Source organism: Pleurodeles waltl, chromosome 6, assembly GCF_031143425.1.
Source record: "Pleurodeles waltl isolate 20211129_DDA chromosome 6, aPleWal1.hap1.20221129, whole genome shotgun sequence".
Classification (NCBI taxonomy): Eukaryota; Metazoa; Chordata; class Amphibia; order Caudata; family Salamandridae; genus Pleurodeles; species Pleurodeles waltl.
In genome coordinates this window covers 1407598643-1407617962 of record NC_090445.1, presented here as the reverse complement: position 1 = coordinate 1407617962, position 19320 = coordinate 1407598643, and the positions used below count along the sequence as shown (strand labels likewise).

The 19320-nt window shown below is 45.2% G+C and overlaps 1 protein-coding gene across 1 annotated transcript in view; it reads right to left on the bottom strand.

The window, feature by feature from the left end:
• The window catches only part of LOC138300898 (protein-arginine deiminase type-3-like), a 624978-nt gene that overhangs the window by 342098 nt on the left and 263560 nt on the right, over positions 1–19320 (bottom strand). The window contains exons 4-5 of the mRNA XM_069240758.1: positions 17171–17232; positions 7968–8085 (exon numbers count right to left, since the gene is read on the bottom strand). Coding sequence (XP_069096859.1) covers positions 7968–8085; positions 17171–17232 — 180 coding nt within the window. The remainder of the gene's footprint in view (positions 1–7967; positions 8086–17170; positions 17233–19320) is intronic.

Here is a 19320-nt window from a genome sequence, read left to right as displayed (position 1 = left end):
CGGTGCTTGGCTGTACTGTGGCTCCGTGTCACACTGGCTGCCCTGGTGCCCGGTGCACACCACATACCTCTAACAACAGGCACCACTGGTCCCAGAGATTTTTTGGCTGAGGTGCTAGTACGGGACCTATGAATTGGAGGGGGTGGGTGGGTGGGAAAGAGGTCAAGCTTGGTCAGGAAAAGTTTCTTAGGAACACTGGGACGGGTAGCTGGAGGGGGTCTGGGAGTAGAGGAAGAGGAGGTGGTTGTAGGAGGTGTAACATTTGTGGCTTTGGGTGCAGGTGCATGTGCAGGAGGCTGTCGTGAGGTGGATGTATGTTGGGTGGGTGTGTGCCTGCGTTTGTGTACTTTGGGAGGGGGTGTCACAGACACACTGGGAGAGGACACAGGGGACGTGTAAATGGTAGTGGGGGTGGTGAGTGCAAGTGAGCGGGGTGTGCTGGTGGGTGTGCTGGTGCAGGACCTAGTGGCTGTAGTGGTAGTGCATGCAGGTGAGAGTGTATACGAGACTGGGAGGGAGGAGGGAGACGACGAGCAGGGGGACAGAGTGGAGGCAGTGGATGTTGCTGTGTCTGTATGTGTGTGATGCTTGCGTGAGTGCCTGTGGGATGTGTGGTGCTTATGTTTGCCTGAGCTTCCCTTGGGTGTTGACGTGTGTGCATGCTGGTCTGATGATGTGCTTGGGATAGGCTGGGGTACAGGGGATTGGGTCTGGGTGGAGGAAGTTGGAGGGGGGAGGCTAGAGACAGGGACAATGGCTGCCACCAGTGCTGAGGCCAGAGTCTGCAGGGTTCGATGAAGGGCAGCCTGACCAGAATGAATGCCCTCCAGGAATGCATTTGTGTGTTGCAATTCCCTTTCTACACCCTGGATGGCATTCAAAATGGTAGACTGCCCAACAGTGAGTGACCTGAGGAGGTCAATGGTCTCCTCACTGAGGGCAGCAGAGGTGACAGGGGCAGGGGCTGAGGTGCCTGGGGCGAAGGTGATGCCCACCCTCCTGGGTGAGCGGGCACGGGGCGAAGGCTGAGGGGCTGCTGGGAGGGCGGTGCTGGTAGGGGGGGTGGCGGCTGTACCTGTAGAAGTGGGGGGCACAGATTTTGCCACCACCACAAGGGAGCTCCCATCAGAGGACGAGTCTGTGTCGCTCGTTGCAGATCCTGTGACCGCCGTGAAGCTCCCCTCACCCTCCGTCCCACTGGTGTATTCAGAGTCCGTGGTGTGGCCCTCCATGGCCATGTGGGATGCAGCTCCCTCGTGCTCCGGTGCCACTGTACCTCCGCCTGATGATGCTGATGCACCCAAGAACAAGGAGACCACAAAAAGTGGGGGACGACAGAAGAAAGACAGGTTGAGTGCATGGCTTACCGCTACCGTTGGCGGACAATACAGAGACAGCAGCCCCCTGCACCACGCCGTGCTGTTGGCCTCTACAGATGCAGTTCCTGGGATATGGCCTACATGGCTGTGGTGGACATCTGCACACATAGATGACACAGGGGCACGTATACCTGTACTTGGCACTCTACAGAGGTGGGGTGGAGTGCCACATGGCCTGCATTACGGAGGGGCCTAGCCTACGGAACTCGCCCTGGCCTAGGGAAACCCACAGCCCTCCTCCCCCACCCAGACACCTTCACTGTGCGCAAAGTCCGCACAATGATGTTGTACTCACCCCCTTGTGTCTGCTGTGATGCCCTCAAGCGCCCATCCAACTCAGGGTAGGCCAATGCCAGGATCCGGAACATCAGGGCCGTCTTCTTGCTCCACTGGCGAATGTCCTCCCATCTCTTCCGGCAGTGGGTGCTCCGTCTGTGGTGGACCCCCAGGGTCCGGACGTCTTTGGCGATGGCACGCCAAATATCCTTCTTCTCGTGGGCGTTGACCTACATGAAATGTACAGGGGAAGAAGAGAAGTCATTAGCAACTGCACCGTCGAAGTAAGTGGCCCACATCCCTAGCCTTGCCAATTGGCACATGCATTCACAGTCCTTCATGCACGCAGAACTGTGGCCCCTTCCTTCTTACAACCAGCCCTCTACACTCAGGCATAGCCCATACAACGTGCTCCCTGTGTACTTACCTGTTGGTCTGGAGGACCGTAGAGTAGCGTGTACTGGGGTAGGATCCCGTCCACGAGCTTCTCCAACTCCTGTGCAGTGAAGGCAGGGGCCCTTACCCCAGACGCACGAGCCATTGTCTCTTCCAGACCGAGGTCACAGCAGCACTTGCAGTGTAGGTCCTCTCCTGTCGAAGATCAGGTATCGAGTGATTGAACAGATAGAAAATGGCGGTCACGTCCGTGGCGGTGACGTCTGCGGCGGTGCGTATCATCACCGCCGACGCACTTCGTCATTGGCTCCTGGGACCCGTAGGGTCCAATGTTAACCAATGCAGCATTGCGCCGTGGTCTTCGACCGCCTACCGCGATGGTGTACAACGCCAGCGGAGTTACCTCACATCCCATTGTCCCAGTTTAGAGGTCAGGCAGCCGCCATTTCAGGGGCCCACATGGCTTCAATTTCAACTATGTCACACATACCTAGGCCTAGACTCAACACACATATAGGCAACTTTTTGGATTATGTTTCGTGTTCTGTGTAGACTGTGGGTACATACCTCTGAGTTGTTTGACTCTGTGCTTGCTGTTGTCCTTCCTAGGCACCGTCCGCTGGGACATGTGAGGAGATGGCGGAATCCTCCGGTGTACCGACCGCTGGTGGACCTGTTGACAATGGAGGAGCGACATTTAATCATCACCTACAGGTTTGACCGTGCCACAATCCAGGAACTGTGTACCCAGTTGGAGCCTGACCTGATGTCAGCAATCCGCCATCCCACAGGGATCCCCCCTCAAGTGCAGGTGCTATCAGTGCTCCATTTCCTTGCAAGTGGGTCATTTCAAACAACAGTGGCCATAGCATCAGGAATGTCCCAGCCTATGTTTTCCAACGTGTTGTCCAGAGTGTTGTGTGCCCTGCTGAAACACATGCGGAGCTGCATCGTTTTCCCTCAGGTGGAGGATTTGCCTACAGTTAAAGGTGACTTCTATGCCCTTGGACATATCCCTAACATCATAGGTGCCATTGATGGGACCCATGTAGCTCTGGTCCCCCCCCACAGGAGTGAACAGGTGTACAGGAACCGGAAGAGTTATCATTGGATGAATGTACAGATGGTATGTTTGGCAGACCAGTACATCTCCCAGGTAAATGCTATGTTCCCTGGCTCTGTGCATGACGTCTACATCCTGCGGAATAGCAGCATCCCTTATGTGATGGGTCAACTCCAGAGGCACCGGGTGTGGCTATTAGGGGACTCTGGTTACCCCAACCTGTCATGGCTACTGACCCCAGTGAGGAATCCCAGGACCAGGGCAGAGGAATGCTACAATGAGGTCCATGGGCGGACTAGGAGGGTGATCGAACACACCTTCGGCCTCCTGAAGGCCAGGTTCAGGTGCCTCCATATGACAGGTGGTTCCCTATTCTACTCACCAAGAAAGGTGTGCCAGATCATCGTGGCCTGCTGTATGCTTCACAATCTGGCTTTGCAACGACAGGTGCCTTTTCTGCAGGAGGATGGTCCAGATGACGGTGTTGTGGCAGCTGTGGAGCCTGTGGACAGTGATGAGGAGGAAGCAGAGGAAGAAGGCATTGACAACAGGGACTCAGTTATCCAGCAATATTTCCAGTGACACACAGGTGAGTACACATTCCTGCCTACTACAAGTACTTTCACACTTCTACCTCTATCCTGTCTGTCGATTTCAACCAGTATATGGTAACTGAGTTGTACATTTCCATTACGGTTTCACAGGTGTGGTTACCAACGTGTGTCATCTGCTTAGATTCCTCATGGACTTGAGATGTGTGACATAGGTATGTTGACATTACATTTGAGAACGGATTTTGTCACTGTCATTGCTAATACACATTTTCAAAATCACAGACTGACTCCAGATTGTTTTGTGCTTCAAGGGTGTTTATTGAAGTGCTAAATATTGGAGGGGGTGGTAAAATGGTGATGGGTGATGGTGGAGGAATGTCCATGACAGAGTCCAGTCTATTAGTCTCACAGGTGCACTGCCCATATGGGCATAGGAAGTGGAGCTGGGGCAGTTCCAATATGGACAGGGTTACAAAGTGGGACAGTGGGATGACAATCAGGGTGGTCTCATTTCTTGGCCGGGGTCTTGGCATCGTGCTCTGTCCTGTTCCTGGACCTCAGGGACCGCTTGCGGGGTGGTCCTCCGTCTGCAGGGGGTGGGGTGCTGGTGTGGTGGTCCTGTGGCGGTGCCTCCTGTCCACTAGCGCCGGCGGAGGTGGTGGGCAGTTCTTCGTCCATGCTAGTGTCAGGGGCCCCTTGGAGTGCCACGGTGTCCCTCCTGGTGTTAAGTATCTCCTTCAGCACCCCTACGATGGTGCCCAGGGCGGAGCTGATGGTTCTGAGTTCCTCCCTGAAGCCCAAATACTGTTCCTCCTGCATGCACAGGGTCTCCTGAAACTTGGCCAGTACCGTTGCCATCGTCTCCTGGGAGTGGTGGTAGGCTCCCATGATGGAGGAGAGGGCCTCGTGGAGAGTGGGTTCCCAAGGCCTGTCTGCCCCCTGTCGCACAGCAGCCCTCCCAGTTCCCCTGTGTTCCTGGGCCTCCGTCCCCTGGACCGTGTGCCCACTACCACTGCCCCCAGGTCCCTGTTGTTGTTGGGGTGGTGGGCTATCCTGGGTTCCCTGTAGTGGTGGACACACAGCTGATTGACGTGTCCTGGGGACGGAGGTATGGGCCCGCTGGGTGGGTGCTTTGCTGGTGTTACCAGAGGGTGGAAGGTCTATGGTGGCCTGTGACTGGGTGTGGGGAACCGACTGTCCCGAGGCCCACGATGGTCCGGGCTGGTCATCTGGATCCAGTAGGACAGAGCTGCTGTCATCACTGTGGGCCTCTTTTGTGGGTGGGGTAGAGATGTCTGGACCCTCCGGTCTGGTGACGTTGGGTAGTGGTCCTACAGGGGTATAAAAGCATGATTATTGCATCTGTGTGTGTCATGGGTTGCCATGGGTGGGTGAGCTTGTACCACAGTGCTAGCACTCCTGTGTGGGGGCTTGTTTGATGATGGTTGAGGGGGTGTTATGGGTATGTGCAGTGGGCATGCTTTAGTGAGGGGTGTCCATGCTTTGTTGTGCCATGCAGGGCTTGGGGTTGGGATGTGTGGTTTGTGTTAGTAGTACATTAGTGAGGAGTTAGAGTGATAGGGGAGGGGGTGAGGGTGGGGGTCTGTGATAGCATGCCGGTAGGGTGGGGGATATGATAGTTAAGATTTGACTTACCAGAGTCCATTCCTCCACCGACTCCTCTGAGGCCCTAAGGATGCATAATAGTCAAGACCTGCTCCTCCCATGTTGTTAGTGGTGGGGGAGGAGGTGGGGGTCCGCCGCCAGTCCGCTGTACCGCGATGTTGTGCCTGTAGACCACGGAACGCACCTTCCCCCGTAGGTTGTTCCACCTCTTCCTGATGTCGTCCCTATTACTTGGGTGCTGTCCCACTGCGTTGACCCTGTCGACTATTCTTCGCCATAGCTCCATCTTCCTAGCTATGGAGGTGTGCTGCACCTGTGATCCAAATAGCTGTGGCTCTACCCGTACGATTTCCTCCACCATGACCCTGAGCTCCTCCTCCGAGAACCTGGGGTGTCTTTGCCGTGCCATGGGGTTGTGTAGGTGATGTGTGGGTTGGTGTATGTGGTGATGAGTGTGGTGATATGTATTGGTGTGTGGTGTTTTTGTGCGTGGAAGTAGTGTGGGTGATGGTGTTGTGTGCCTCTGTATGGTGGGGTTGTCTATGCTGTGCTGTCTCTCTGGCCTTCGTCTAAATTTTTGGTCGTAAGGGTTTGTGGGTGATGTGGGTGTGTGTTTTATATAGTATTGATTGTGTGGGAGTGGTGTGTGTATCTGCATCAGGTGTGTGTATTTTGAATTGTCCAATGTGGCGGTGTTTTGGAGATGTGTGTGTATTTTGAGCGCGGCAGTGTGTACCGCCAATGGAATACCACGGTTGAAAGACCGCCGCGTGGATTCGTGGGTCGTGATAGCATGGGCGTGTTTCTGTTGGCGTGACGGTGGAGGTTTTGTTTTCGCCAGTTTATCACTGACCTTTGGTGTGGCGGACTTGTGTGGGTGTCTGAATTTTGGCGGATTCCGAAATGTGTGTCATAATAGCTGTGGCGGACTTCCGCGGCCGCGGCGGTGTGTTGGCGGTCTTCTGCACGGCGGTAAGCAGCTTTTACCGCCAATGTTGTAATGACCCCCATAGTTTACAGTATAGTGTCTTTTTAAAATATAGATATGAAGGTCATGTAAAGATTCATACAAAGACTATGAAAACTATGCTGGGAATATTTCTGTAAGTGTGAGTTACAAAAACCAAGAAGTTGAGCATTCTCAGGACAGGCATTGTTGGAGTAGTTACTCTCTGTGTATTTTAAAATATATTTCTACTTTAAAGGACCCTAGAAAGTCACTGAAAAAAACAAAGGTTAAAGTAACGTTATAGTTAGGTGAATTTCTCAGTGATGAGGTTAACATTTTGAACAAAAAAAAACACAGAAATTCACTGGTTATAGTTAGCAGCGTTAAATATAATTTGCGCCCCCACCATGCCATGCTTATGACCTTAAATGACATCACTCATGACATGTTTTATGACATCATTTATGACATCACTGAAGACATTTGATATTACAGCATTGATGACATCACTTGACAAAATCCTTATGTGTCTTTACATTCACATGCTTTTATCAGGTGGTTTTAGAAATGGTACATAGCCCCAAATGTGACCAATGCAGAGTTTTCACTTTCGAAGTAATTAATTGAAGAAGAGTACATAGTAACTACTTTTGACGCCACACCCAACATGGCATAGAGCAGTTTTTCCCAAACTTTTCAAACCACAAACCCACTTTCTAGCATGACATACTTTTGTGACCCACTTAGCTTTAATGGACATGAGCGGGTGATTTTTTTATTGTAAATAAAGCATTGTGTGGTAAAGTACTGTAATTTACAGACAGACCATTTTCTGTTGAAATGGCCATTAAAAGTGCATATATATAGAGTTTTATTGACAAAATTATATTGCATGATAATATTGAAATTGGGCGTCAATATTTATCATTCGCGCATCATGAAGTTAAAGTGTCTTGATTTAATCCTATCAAACCTTTGTTTCCATCACACTACAGAATTACAAAACAATGGGCTTCATTTTTGTTTTCCAGTCTGTTGAACAGGTATTTACATTTTCTTGTGTGTTACACAAATGACACCCTACAGCCTTTCCTTTCACACTCTCTGTACCCCTATAAGATTGACACATAATTCACTGTACTTTTGTTTCTGACTACAAAGTGAGAGGAGTTTCTAAACACCTACCTCTGTGTTAAAAAAACAGAGGGAGCATTTTTTCAGAAGACATAGCTTGACTTTTGACCTCTGTCACTGAAGCGCAACAAATGTGACAAGATAAATAGAGAATTTAAAAGCATCCTTATTTATTGCTTACAAGTTCTCGACCCATCAAAAATCGCTCACGATCCACAGTTTGGGAACCACTGGCCTAGAGTGATCCAATAGACATATTCTGCAGGTAGAAATTATTATCTTTTATCTGTATACATCCCTAGAATGGACGAGATACAAAGAGTAACAAATGCTAAAAAATTTGAAAACTAATAAAATGTCACAGTGTGGAGACGCCTTATAGTCTAAATTGATGTGATGAAAACAAAGCTGAGGTATCTATAATGGGATAGAAACACTACACCCATATAACTAAATTATTCTGAGGCATGGTGATTAATAAATTATTCTAAGCATGATGATGGTGGAATACGAAAAGAGTATGACACAATAGAGGGTACCTATCATGATCATTACTATTGATGAGTATCCAATCACATCATGTCCATTACCTTTGTAAGTGAATATACCCTCATCCTCGTTGTCCATGTCTTTAGAATTAGGTTGGTCCTTGTCACAGTTCACTAGCAGTATGGCACCATGCCCATATGGGCCCCACTTCCAAGACAACTACAAAGACAAAAGAATAAAAGGTCAAAAGAGAGGCATATTACACAGGGAAAGATAAAAGTGTCAGACCCTGTCAAAGGAGACCAAAGGGCCATCAGAGGCTCCTAAAACTCAACAATTGCAGATTAAGGTCATTAGCCTTTAATGTCCTGGGATTTGTCCTACTATGATCTGCAAACTGAACCATGCACAGCTCCTTCAACAAATGCTTTTCAGTTCTAGCAATCGCAAGATAGCGTGGGGATGCTGATGCTCAGCACTCAACAAACACACATCCATATAACAAAGGATTGTCCAACATGGTACTTGACTTTCGAAGAGAAAAGTGCTTTATTGAACACTAGAACTAAATGCCACATACAGATATATACATAAGCAATTTAGTGTTTTGGTTCTAGAAACCATTGGAGCCCCTCTCTCTCTACACCTGTCTGTGCTATGTCCCTTGGGTCCCCTCTTTGGCTTGGGTAGATTCCATAATTTGGGCATGATGTATGAAAATTGGCTATGTTACAGTTTTACCCCAACACTATAATTTTCTCACCTAACACATAAGCAAGACCTGTAGATTTTCTTACCTAATACGTTTGCAAGGTCTGTAGATCAAGCAGATTCTTGGCACTGCCCTGCTTTCTGTCTGCTCAACTGCTTCCCCACTTCTTGGATGAACTTTAAAAGGCCATCCTTGTGGTCATATCTGTGACTGTTATAGTCGTAAAAGTTGTATCAGGATGTAGACCAGGATCTGCCCAGACTGGAAGGGAGACTATGGCTCATGTAACACCATGGTCAGTTACTCCTTGTGCAGTGGCTCATGTTACAGTTCAGGCTACTGATTCTTTTCCAGTGGGTCAGGGCATACCACAATCAATTTATTCTGGTGCAGCAGGTCAGATCATGTAACAGTTGATTATTTCTTGAGCATCTACTCAGGTTAAGCTGCAGTTCATTACTTATACACAGCACCATAGATCACAAAATATTCAGTAACATCAGTGGCTTAGCACAAGCTGTGCCACTTCTTCTTGATTCCTGCTGGGAATTACACAAGAGTCTGGAGCCCACTGACAATGGGGCACACAGATTGCTTTCTGTAGTTCTCTGTTCCTGCAGACCAACTGCACCAGGGTGTACTAATTTACACAGGCCAGTGAGATTCAATCTTCTTTAGTCAGTTCAAGAAACTGCGATCTCCAGCTGGCTGACAGCAGACTCAACTGTCTGCTTCATGAATTCTCAGCATCGACCATTTTATATTACATCATGAGTAGCACATTCCTACATATCTTACCCCATGCAAATATTCTAACATTTAGATTTACACTTTTCTCATTTTTTTCTATAAAGCCAATCTCATGAAGAATGAACACATTTGTAAACATTACACAAAATACTTACTTTAAATACTTCAAATGTTTCATATTTGTAAACATTCTACATACGAAATACTTAAAAGTATGTTTTTCTTATTCATTAGGTCTACACACTTTGCTCAGACTTCCGAAACTCCATTCTTTCCCATCTTGCAATAAAACAAAAAATGTATTTACCTTTATAACTTGGCGAGGTTGAGAGTATTTACTCTCCCCTTTCTTTACTAGACCAGATTTCTTTGTCACTACCCATACTCCACATTCCCAATGTATATTATTAACACCCTTTCTTTTATCATACTCCAGTTCATCATTTTCAGTTTTTCTTCCACTTCTCTCTTCATGGATCTTCTATCAACCCACAATTGTTTCTTATCCTGTAATCACATTGGTGATTCCTTGGTGGCAGGTGCTCTCCTTTTGAGGGCTATAAATGGCAAAACTCCTGTTGTGGAATGTGGAGTAATTCAATGGGCCCAAATCTTTTTATCCAATTCATTCCTCCATGACAATCCATTAGCTATTGAAAGCTGAATGTTCTCCATTATGATACGGTTCACTCTCTCAACTAAACCATTAACCTGTAGCCCAAATTGTGCTACCTTTTCATGTCTGATGCCCATTTGTTTTACGAATTCCACCATCATGGAAGAAACAAATTGCGCTCCATTATCTGTTGTGATCACCTTAGGAATTCCTTCGTCGGTGAACACTTCCTTAAGAAAATTCAACACATTTTCAGTATTTACATGTTCCATGCTTCTCTCAAGAAACCACTTACTATGGTTATCAACTATGAGAATCAAAAAAGGATTTTGTCTCCCCAGCTACTCCACTAGACCAATGAAATCCATTGCTTGCTGTTTCCAAGGTTAATCTGGTACTTTTCTACAACTCTTCTACAACTCGGAGGTGGTCTTCTCCACAACTTACTCTTATCACTATTACCACATGCTACACTGTTTTCACTTTCTCTTCCACCTCTCTATCCATACCTGGCCACCAAAACCATTGCTGTAGTATTCTTTTAGTCTTACTTCTTCCCACATGTCCCTCATGACTGATTTCAATCAATCTTGCCCTCACTTTTCCTGGTGGAACAATGCAATTACATCTTAACACTTTTGATCCACAAATGCTTAAGCAAGCCTTGACCACACTTAGGGCCAGATGTAGCAAGCCGTTTGCATGTCGCAAACTGCGAAAATCGCAGTTTGCGCCATGCAAATGGCCTCACGCGATGCTCATTCCCAAATTGCGAGTCGGTACCGACTCGCAATTTGGAAATGCGACTCGCAAATAGGAAGGGGTGTTTTGTGACCGCGAATGCGGTCGCAAACCAACTCGCAGTTACCACCAGTGTTACACTGGTGGTAACTCATTCGCAAAAGGGAAGGGGTCCCGAGGGGACCCCTTCCCCTTTGTGAATGTCGACAGAAATATTTTTTCAGAGCAGGCAGTGGTCCTATGGGCCACTGCCTACTGTGAAAAAAACTAAACCAAATGGTTTCGGTATTTTTTTCATTTTGCAACTCGTTTTCCTTTAAGGAAAATGGGCTGCAAAATGAATGAAAAAACTGCTTTATTTAAAAAGCAGTAACAAAAAAGGAGGTCTGCTGACTACAGCAGGCCACCATCCCTGTGAGTGCAGGGACTCGCTATGGGGTCGCAAAATGCGACCCACCTCATGAATATTGATGTGGTGGGTCTTTGCAACCCCATAGCGAGTCGCAGAAGGTGTCTGAGATACCATTCTGCATCCGATTTTGCCACTTGCAAATTGCGAGTCGCTCAGACTTGCAATTTGCAAGTCGCAAAATCGGATTTTGCTACATCTGGCCCCTAATATCTGCAGTCCTTCACACACTCAATCTCCAGGGATCCTACCCTCACTTATAAGGTGCTTTAATTCTCCATATGTTTCATCCTCTGCTACACCTCGTTGCCAATCCTCTTCTGTTAATGCAATTTCACCCACATTACAAATGCTCACCAATTGCAACTTTACTTCTTTTTCAATATGCAGACTCTCATTCAATGGCATATGGGATACACATCTCCCACAACATTTTAATTCCCTTTGACATAATCTACTACAAAATGTAAACCCATCACAGATAATAAACACCCTGTTATCCTTGGCGTCACACCACTTTCCAATCCCTTGCCACATTTAAATATGTGAAGCAGCTGTTTATGGTTTGTTCAAACCATAAAGGGTAAACCCCATAAATAATACCTAAAATGATTTAGTGCCCAACAACAAGCTAAGGTTTCCTTCTTAATGGTGGAATGGAATTGTTCAGCTCTGGGCACTCTCCTGGATGCAAATCCTACGATCTTCCCCTGTCTATCCATCCTCTGGGACAGCTCCCAATCCATCATTACTAGCATCATAGGTAAATTCATTCTTATTATTCACATTAAAATGACTTAGTGATGGTGACATAATGATGGATTGTTTGATTTCTCGAAACGCATCTTCACACTTACTTCCCCACTCAAACACATTCTTATTCTTTGATAACAACTGCGTAGGTTCCACCTTTTTAGCAAATTTGGCATATAAACGCAGAACAATATACAGCAAGACACAAAAAGGATTTCAATTGTACCCTATTTTGGTGCCTAGGAACTTCAGATACAGATTTGATGATGCTTTTCTTTGATTTAATTCCTAATTCTGAAATTTCATGGCCCAAATAATCCACCTGCATTTTTTTCAACTGGCATTTCTACCTTTTTTTAAATAATCCTCGCCCTTCAATCCTCGACTAAATTTCCCCCAAAACCTCATCATGCTCTATTTCTGATTTACCTACTACCAAGATGTCATCTTGGAAACATAGAACTGTTTTCATTTCCTGGAAAATACTCTGCATCATTCTCTGGAAAACAGTTGAGGCGGAGGCAAGGCCAAATGGCATCCTATGATATCTAAATGCCCCCAAGGGTGTAACTAATGATGTTAATGGTCTTGATCCTTTATGTAGATTTACTTGATGGAACACGATGAGATGTCAAGCACACTGAGCCATTTTTCTCCTCCAATCATACTTAAAATTTCAGATATATTTGGTAACAGGTGTCTGTCCACCCATATATTATTGATCAGTTCATGTGAATCTGTGCATAAACACATTTTTTTCCTCCATCCTTCGGAGCTACCACCGCTGGAGAAGGATATGAGCATTGTTTTAAATCCTAATGCGAAGGAACCTGTTATGACAATAGAAACTCTAAATATGAAAGACAAAGAGTATAATGAAGGTGAGGAAATAGTGTTTGAATTTCCTCAGGTTTTCCCAGGAAAAAGTAGGATGAATGAAGGGTTTCACACATAGAATAATTCAAAAAAATAGCTATACCAGTGGTGCATAAAGTAAGACAAGTGTCATATTTGATGAGGGGGCCATTAAAAAGTAATTGGATAACTTAATGGCAGAAGGGATCATAGAACCATCTTAGTTCCACTACAGAATGTCTTCTATCTCTCTTTGGGCACGCAAAAAATGTGCCTTTCAAAAACAATACTTACTTTTGGAGTAAAGCATTTATCAATCATCATTAAGGACATTTCAAACACATTTGCAGCTTGAACATCTCCAAAACTCAATGATATCTCTGGCAAGTCATCATATATTCTTCTTCCTTCCAGCCCCTAAATGGTGTAAAAGACTTGCTTGTTTCCTTATTGGCCCATATTTGTCTCCTGCTATTGCCAGTATGTAAGTAAAACCACATTTTTCCATCTTTTCCAAGGAAATGTAGGTTCTCCACCTGTAGTTAAGTAGGTGGGTGGTGCCATCATACTTTGTTCAGCCATCCTATAAAAGTAATATGAATATAACAAGCTAAATTAACTAACCAAAATAACTAATTACCACAACAGGTTAACATAAGTAACTAAAATAATATTCTAAAGTTAAAAAACAAAACTCCTCTTTTGGTTGACTTTTGTTGTAATGTTTCACTGTATATGTTTATTACAGTCCTTTTTCTATTCCTCCAGTTTGTAGAGTAGGACTTAGAACATCTTAAACAAGTGTTCACCATCACCTTGCAGTGTCCATATGCCTTCCAAAATCTCCTTAATCAGAATAACCCAGTAAGTTATTGCCTTTTATTAGTTCGTAATACAGTTGCACATATTTTCAATGTTTTCTAGATGATCAAGTCATATGGGACCCAAAGGACTCATAAGTTGCGATAAGGCACAACAGACTAGTGCTGCTGCACTCAGGCTGGCTGGTAGAGCATGAGCTGGTGAGCACTCATAAGACGCGATGTAGCACACTCGCAGACCAGTCAAGTATATTGCAGATTTCTTACAGCAGCGCAAGCAAGAAAGCGCTCATACGTTGGTGAAATGTGTGCTATGATAAGTAAACACTGTATGCAGAGTCCCATGCATTTGGAAAAAAAATCTATACAATTACTTGTCTTATGTTTCCCCTCAGCCATTTAACCGTATTCATGCTCGCCTATTTCTTTTCAAAGGCCCAACCGAACAGTTCACCAGCTGCCTCGCCTAACTGACTTAGTCAATCGTAACTAATCTCCATGACTGATCATAAATATTGTAAAGAATTTTTCTTCTTTTTCAATTTACATGCCACTCCAAACATGCTGCTACTGTCATCAATGTACTTTCAACTTACGGCCAGCCAATTCGATCTGTGGTGGCTTTCCAAGGGTGGAGGTCACCGATGTCCGCCCCTGCACAGCAGCACGTCACCAAATAATGTAGTAACTTACACAGGCTAGTGAGATTCAATAGTCTTTATTCAGTTCAATAAACTGTGACCTCCAGTTAGCTGACAACAGACTCATCTGTCAGCTTGAGGAATTCTCAGCACCCACCATTCTATATTACATCATGACTAGCACACTGCTACATAGGGTCATGCTGCACCTTGCCCTGCTTGGAAAGTCACTCCTTTGGTTGGATTGCCAGGCTTCTTCTCTCCCTTAGTGGGCAGGCTGGGCTGTAGCCACTGCAGCATAGGTAATCACCTCCTGCATCAAGGAATAGACACCGGTGATGTCCCTTTACCTTTGGAAAGCTGGCTGCCTGGAGAACACCAGCTCTGGTAGCCCTGCAGTCCTCTGGGTACTCTGAAGAGCACTCCCTTTGTTGTTCATAGAGAACTTGGAGCAGGAACAAGTGGGTCTGTGGATCCCATTTTACACAGTCAAAACAGACAGGAAAGGTGGATCCACTGTCTGCCTTTTCAGAACTGGTTTGAAATGGTTGTCCATTTCAAAGATCCTTTCCAGGCTGCTCTCCAGATACAGCCTTTGTGTAGAGTGATGCCTCTCACAAAAGGGTAGTATCCAACCTGGCGCACCCACAACAGATGCACAAAAACATAAAAGTTTTCTGTACATGGCTGTCATCGGCCACTTGGAAGACTGACCAGTGGAGAGACAAATGGCCTGCCTCACCTAAGGTGTCCCTTTACCTTGAAAAACAGAGACTGCAGGGTCAATCTTCACCCCTGCCCCCCGCACTCCATTACATGGCAGTTCTACAGAAATACTAATCAGCAGCTCTTCTCAGCAAAATGATTGTCCAAATTTCTAAAGAAGGCGTGCCTTCTTTCTACTGACGTGAGTGTCTAGGTCTCCTTGCTCCAACTTTAGGAATATCAGTAATAAACTCCCACTGTCTGGGAATCAAACTCACCTCTATCTCGTGCAAACAGCCAGGCCAGGACCCAGCAGACGTTCATTACTTTGGTTCATTCATTTACAAGATGTCACCTACACTAGCACACACTGGGGATGTTAGCTGTAGAATCTGGGTTAGCACATAGAAGAATAACTTTACTTTACTGAGTCATTAGGCATCAGCTCCAGTGACACAGCTAACATGATCTGGACACTCTTTGGATCAAGAAAACAGAATAAGTTGCCACCACCACGTTATGTACTATGCCTGTGGTATGGACAGTAGTTCACTCCCTGTATTCTGAGGGTATGCTTGATCCAATCCTCCAGGTCACAGGACACATCCAGGACCTCACAAATGTCAATCAGCATGCTCAGGCCTCTTCATACACACTATATTAGTGTGAGAGTAGAGGCAAAAAAAAAAGAAATACAGGTTTCCAGATACACACGGTGGGCTACATGACTGTACCCCATGTAGGAGACATTCCCATCCCAACAGAACTATTTTTTGAAGTTTAATAGGTAATAGAGCAGTACAAACTACAGAAAGGGGAGTATAATTAGAAAATTCATCTGACAGATACCCACTAGGGAGGAGGGTAAACAATGATGATCATAAAAGGATACCTCACATATTAAATAAATCTGATATTTCTTTATTTGCCATTAGTTAAAACACCTTGTGTTGTTTGTGTAATGGTTGGATTGAGTAAAAGAGATAAAACCCTGTAAAAGAGGAGTAGAATAAACAGTAGATAACCAGACAGGAAAATATTTCTTTTAAAAGAGCTAACACTTTAAAATCTTGGGACCCCACCATGTCTCCTGTAGCAAAGAGGCCCAGCTTATGCTCTTTGAATGAACTTTATACTTTGTGAAATCAGCATTTAGAAACTGCTTAGTTGCTCATTGTGCTTTGTAAACTGAGCACAGTGTTTGTGCAGCATATCAAAAAAGAACAAGAAAATATTCTTCCTTCTTGAACACCGGTGTTGATGGGCTCCTGCTTTCATATTTGAAAAATAATTTGTGTAGTAGAAGAATAATACCTAACAAAGGTGTGCTTTCATTAGCATAATCATGCATGTGGCCACATTTTTAAAAGTGCATGTGTTTTTGTTGTGCACGAATGGCACTCCTTTATGTGCTTTATTTGATTTTTAAAACCATACAAATTCAGATCAAACCATAGTCTCTGCCCTTCTTTGCAAATGAAACTTCTCTCTAGCTTCTTTGTGAAGGGATGTACTTATTTTGTAATATTATAAGGCTATGACCAATCTTTCTGTTGCTATGTCAATATTCTAAATATGCAGAAGCAGTTTTTTTTGTCTCCTGCTTTTGAATTCATAAAATGTACAATGTATTCTGTAGAACAAATGTTGGCATTTACAGCCAATGAAAATCATTTGCAAATACATGGTGTGGTGAACTTAATAGACAATTGGTCTAATGAGCAAGTAAAGATTATAGTGCTATCATTTATTTAAAAGTATGCTGGGAATTTTTGTGTTTTCACTGTCTGGAACATTTTAAAGGGTGTGCTATTTGGGGAAGAACCAATCGTCATCTTAGTCTTTCATATTTTCCTACTTGTTGCTTAGAGAGGGCTAGTTGTTCAAGTCCTTTCTGTTTTGAGGAATATTTACTATTAATTTAATTATTTACCAAATGTGCTGAGGCTTCCTAATTTCGTAAAAGCACAGGGCATTTTCCATTATTATGATTTTGGTTTTATGGTAATTCCCTCGACTCTAATGACTCCTGCTTTCTGTAATGATAGTTATATTTGAACAAATCTACAAATACTGAGAACCAGAAAAGCCTTAGTATGAAGGTTTTCTTAAGGGTCTTGGGAAAGAGTTAAAGTTCAGGATTCTCCCTTTCCTGCCCATGGACCATCCTTAATTGATTAGAGGTGGAAAGTTGCCAACGTTCACTTTCAACCTTTTGTTCCCCTTTTCAGCCATTTTCAATGTCTTGCTGATGCCCTCACCACAGTATCTCTGAACACAAATTATCCAATGCTATCTTACCTTGTCAGTATTTTTCATGTTCACTGTTCCATCCCGATGAGTGTCTGCATGCAATGAGATGGCTGTGGTGAAAAGGAAGTGGAAAATTGTTAACAAATAGAGGCAATGTTAGCACAGGAAATTCCAACACATTTGCATGAGGCTGTCCATACAATAATTAAGTTAGTATATTTTATAAACTGCTCAAGGCTTCTTAGACTCGTTGAGAGTATTGGACAATAAATACTGAAAATCTGGTAAATGGGCATCTAATAGGTACAAAAAGAAGGAAAACAGGAGTCCTAAAAGGAAAAATTAGATGGTGAAACAATGGAGACATACCTCTTCTTTCAGGTAGTGCAGCTGAGACATTAACTGTGGTTGTGCTTAATTTGTGCTGGGTATTTTTGGGGCTCTTTTCACACTCACCTTTTTAGTTTTGGTCCAGTGGCACTTTAACACCACAGGTGGAAAACTACACAATTTGTGAACTAAACACAATGCTTGGAGAAGTCGAACCACTTTACACTGCGTTACATTGTAAAATAGTGCCTCCACACATAATGCTACAATGCTTATTAGTGAAAACATGGTGCTTGGCACCAGTGCCTGCAAGCCAAGGCTTTGTTGTGTTGGGCAGATGCTACATACTCCCCGTCTTATGAGCTAGTAATTGCTATGATATTCATTATTACAACACTGCATATTACCAGTATTGATTTTCTTGTACAGAGGGAAGGATTTTCTGCTTTGCCTCTACAGTCACAGACTACGTTGCATATTTGAGTCCGTTCTAACCTGGTGTTCATGACTGCTCAACCACAGGAAGACTATGGAACCTCTACTCTCAGAGAAGTGTACTGACAAATATCACTGCAAACAAGCAGTTCAACGCATGTTAGATGAATCATTTAAGTACTAACTTTCATTTTTTTCACATGTAATATGATATAAAGGATTATTGAAGGAGAACTGTCAATAAAGGGATTCATTTCCACAGAGGTGGCCCGAACGAGTAGGAAAACTGTTCATTATTCACAAATATCTTACATACAGGGGGTCATTCTGACCCTGGCGGTCCATGACCGCCATGGCGGAGGGCGGCGGAAGCACCGCCAACAGGCTGGCGGTGCTTCCTGGGCGATTCTGACCGCGGCGGTAAAGCCGCGGTCAGAAAAGGGGAGCCGCCGGTTTTCTGCCGGTTTCCCGCTGGTCCAGGGAATCCACCATGGCGGCGCTGCTTGCAGCACCGCCATGGGGATTCCGACCGCCTTCCCGCCAGCCTGTTTCTGGCGGTGTCCACCGCCAGAACCAGGATGGCGGGAACGGGTGCCGTGGGGCCCCTGGGGGCCCCTGCACTGCCCATGCCACTGGCATGGGCAGTGCAGGGGCCCCCTAACAGGGCCCCACAAAGATTTTCACTGTCTGCTGTGCAGACAGTGAAAATCGCGACGGGTGCCACTGCACCCGTCGCACCCCTGCAACTCCGCCGGCTCCATTCCGAGCCGGCTTCATTGTTGAAGGGGCTTTCCCGCTGGGCCGGCCGGCGGTCTTCTGGTGGTCGCCCGCCGACAGCCGCGGTCAGAATGACCGCCACAATGTTATGTTGTAAGGCTCCATTATGAACACATTTCCCCTCATCAATTGATACCACGGATCCCCTATATATAACTAGAAAGGGTTAATGTTGGAACCTTGCTCAACATGATGAACTTTCTTACCCTCTCATCTTCCTAATTCGCTTTTCTCTGTCTTGCATTTAAAAATATTTACCTGGTATCCTACACCTTCACCGCCACTCGCTGTCCATCTTATCCCATTTTCAGAAACTAAAATGTAAAAAAAGACACCAGGACTCCTTCCACTGTCCCTCATGATCCTTGGCAACACCCTTCACTCTCTCCACTCTAATATTTGTTTTAGAATTCTCAGCGCCCCTCCCATTAATCTCCTCCACCACCCTCAGCTAGTGACCTCATACTATTTTAAAAATATTGGTGCATATTTAAGAGCCCCTAGCACCATTCTAACGCCACATTAGCGTGATTTTTATTACACTAATGTAGCCCTGGAAGGCTAAAATTGCCACATTTTTCAAAGTGGCGCAATGCATGCCAGAATACTATATTCTAGCCTCTTCCTGCTCAAAAGCTTGCTGCTGTGTGTGGCAA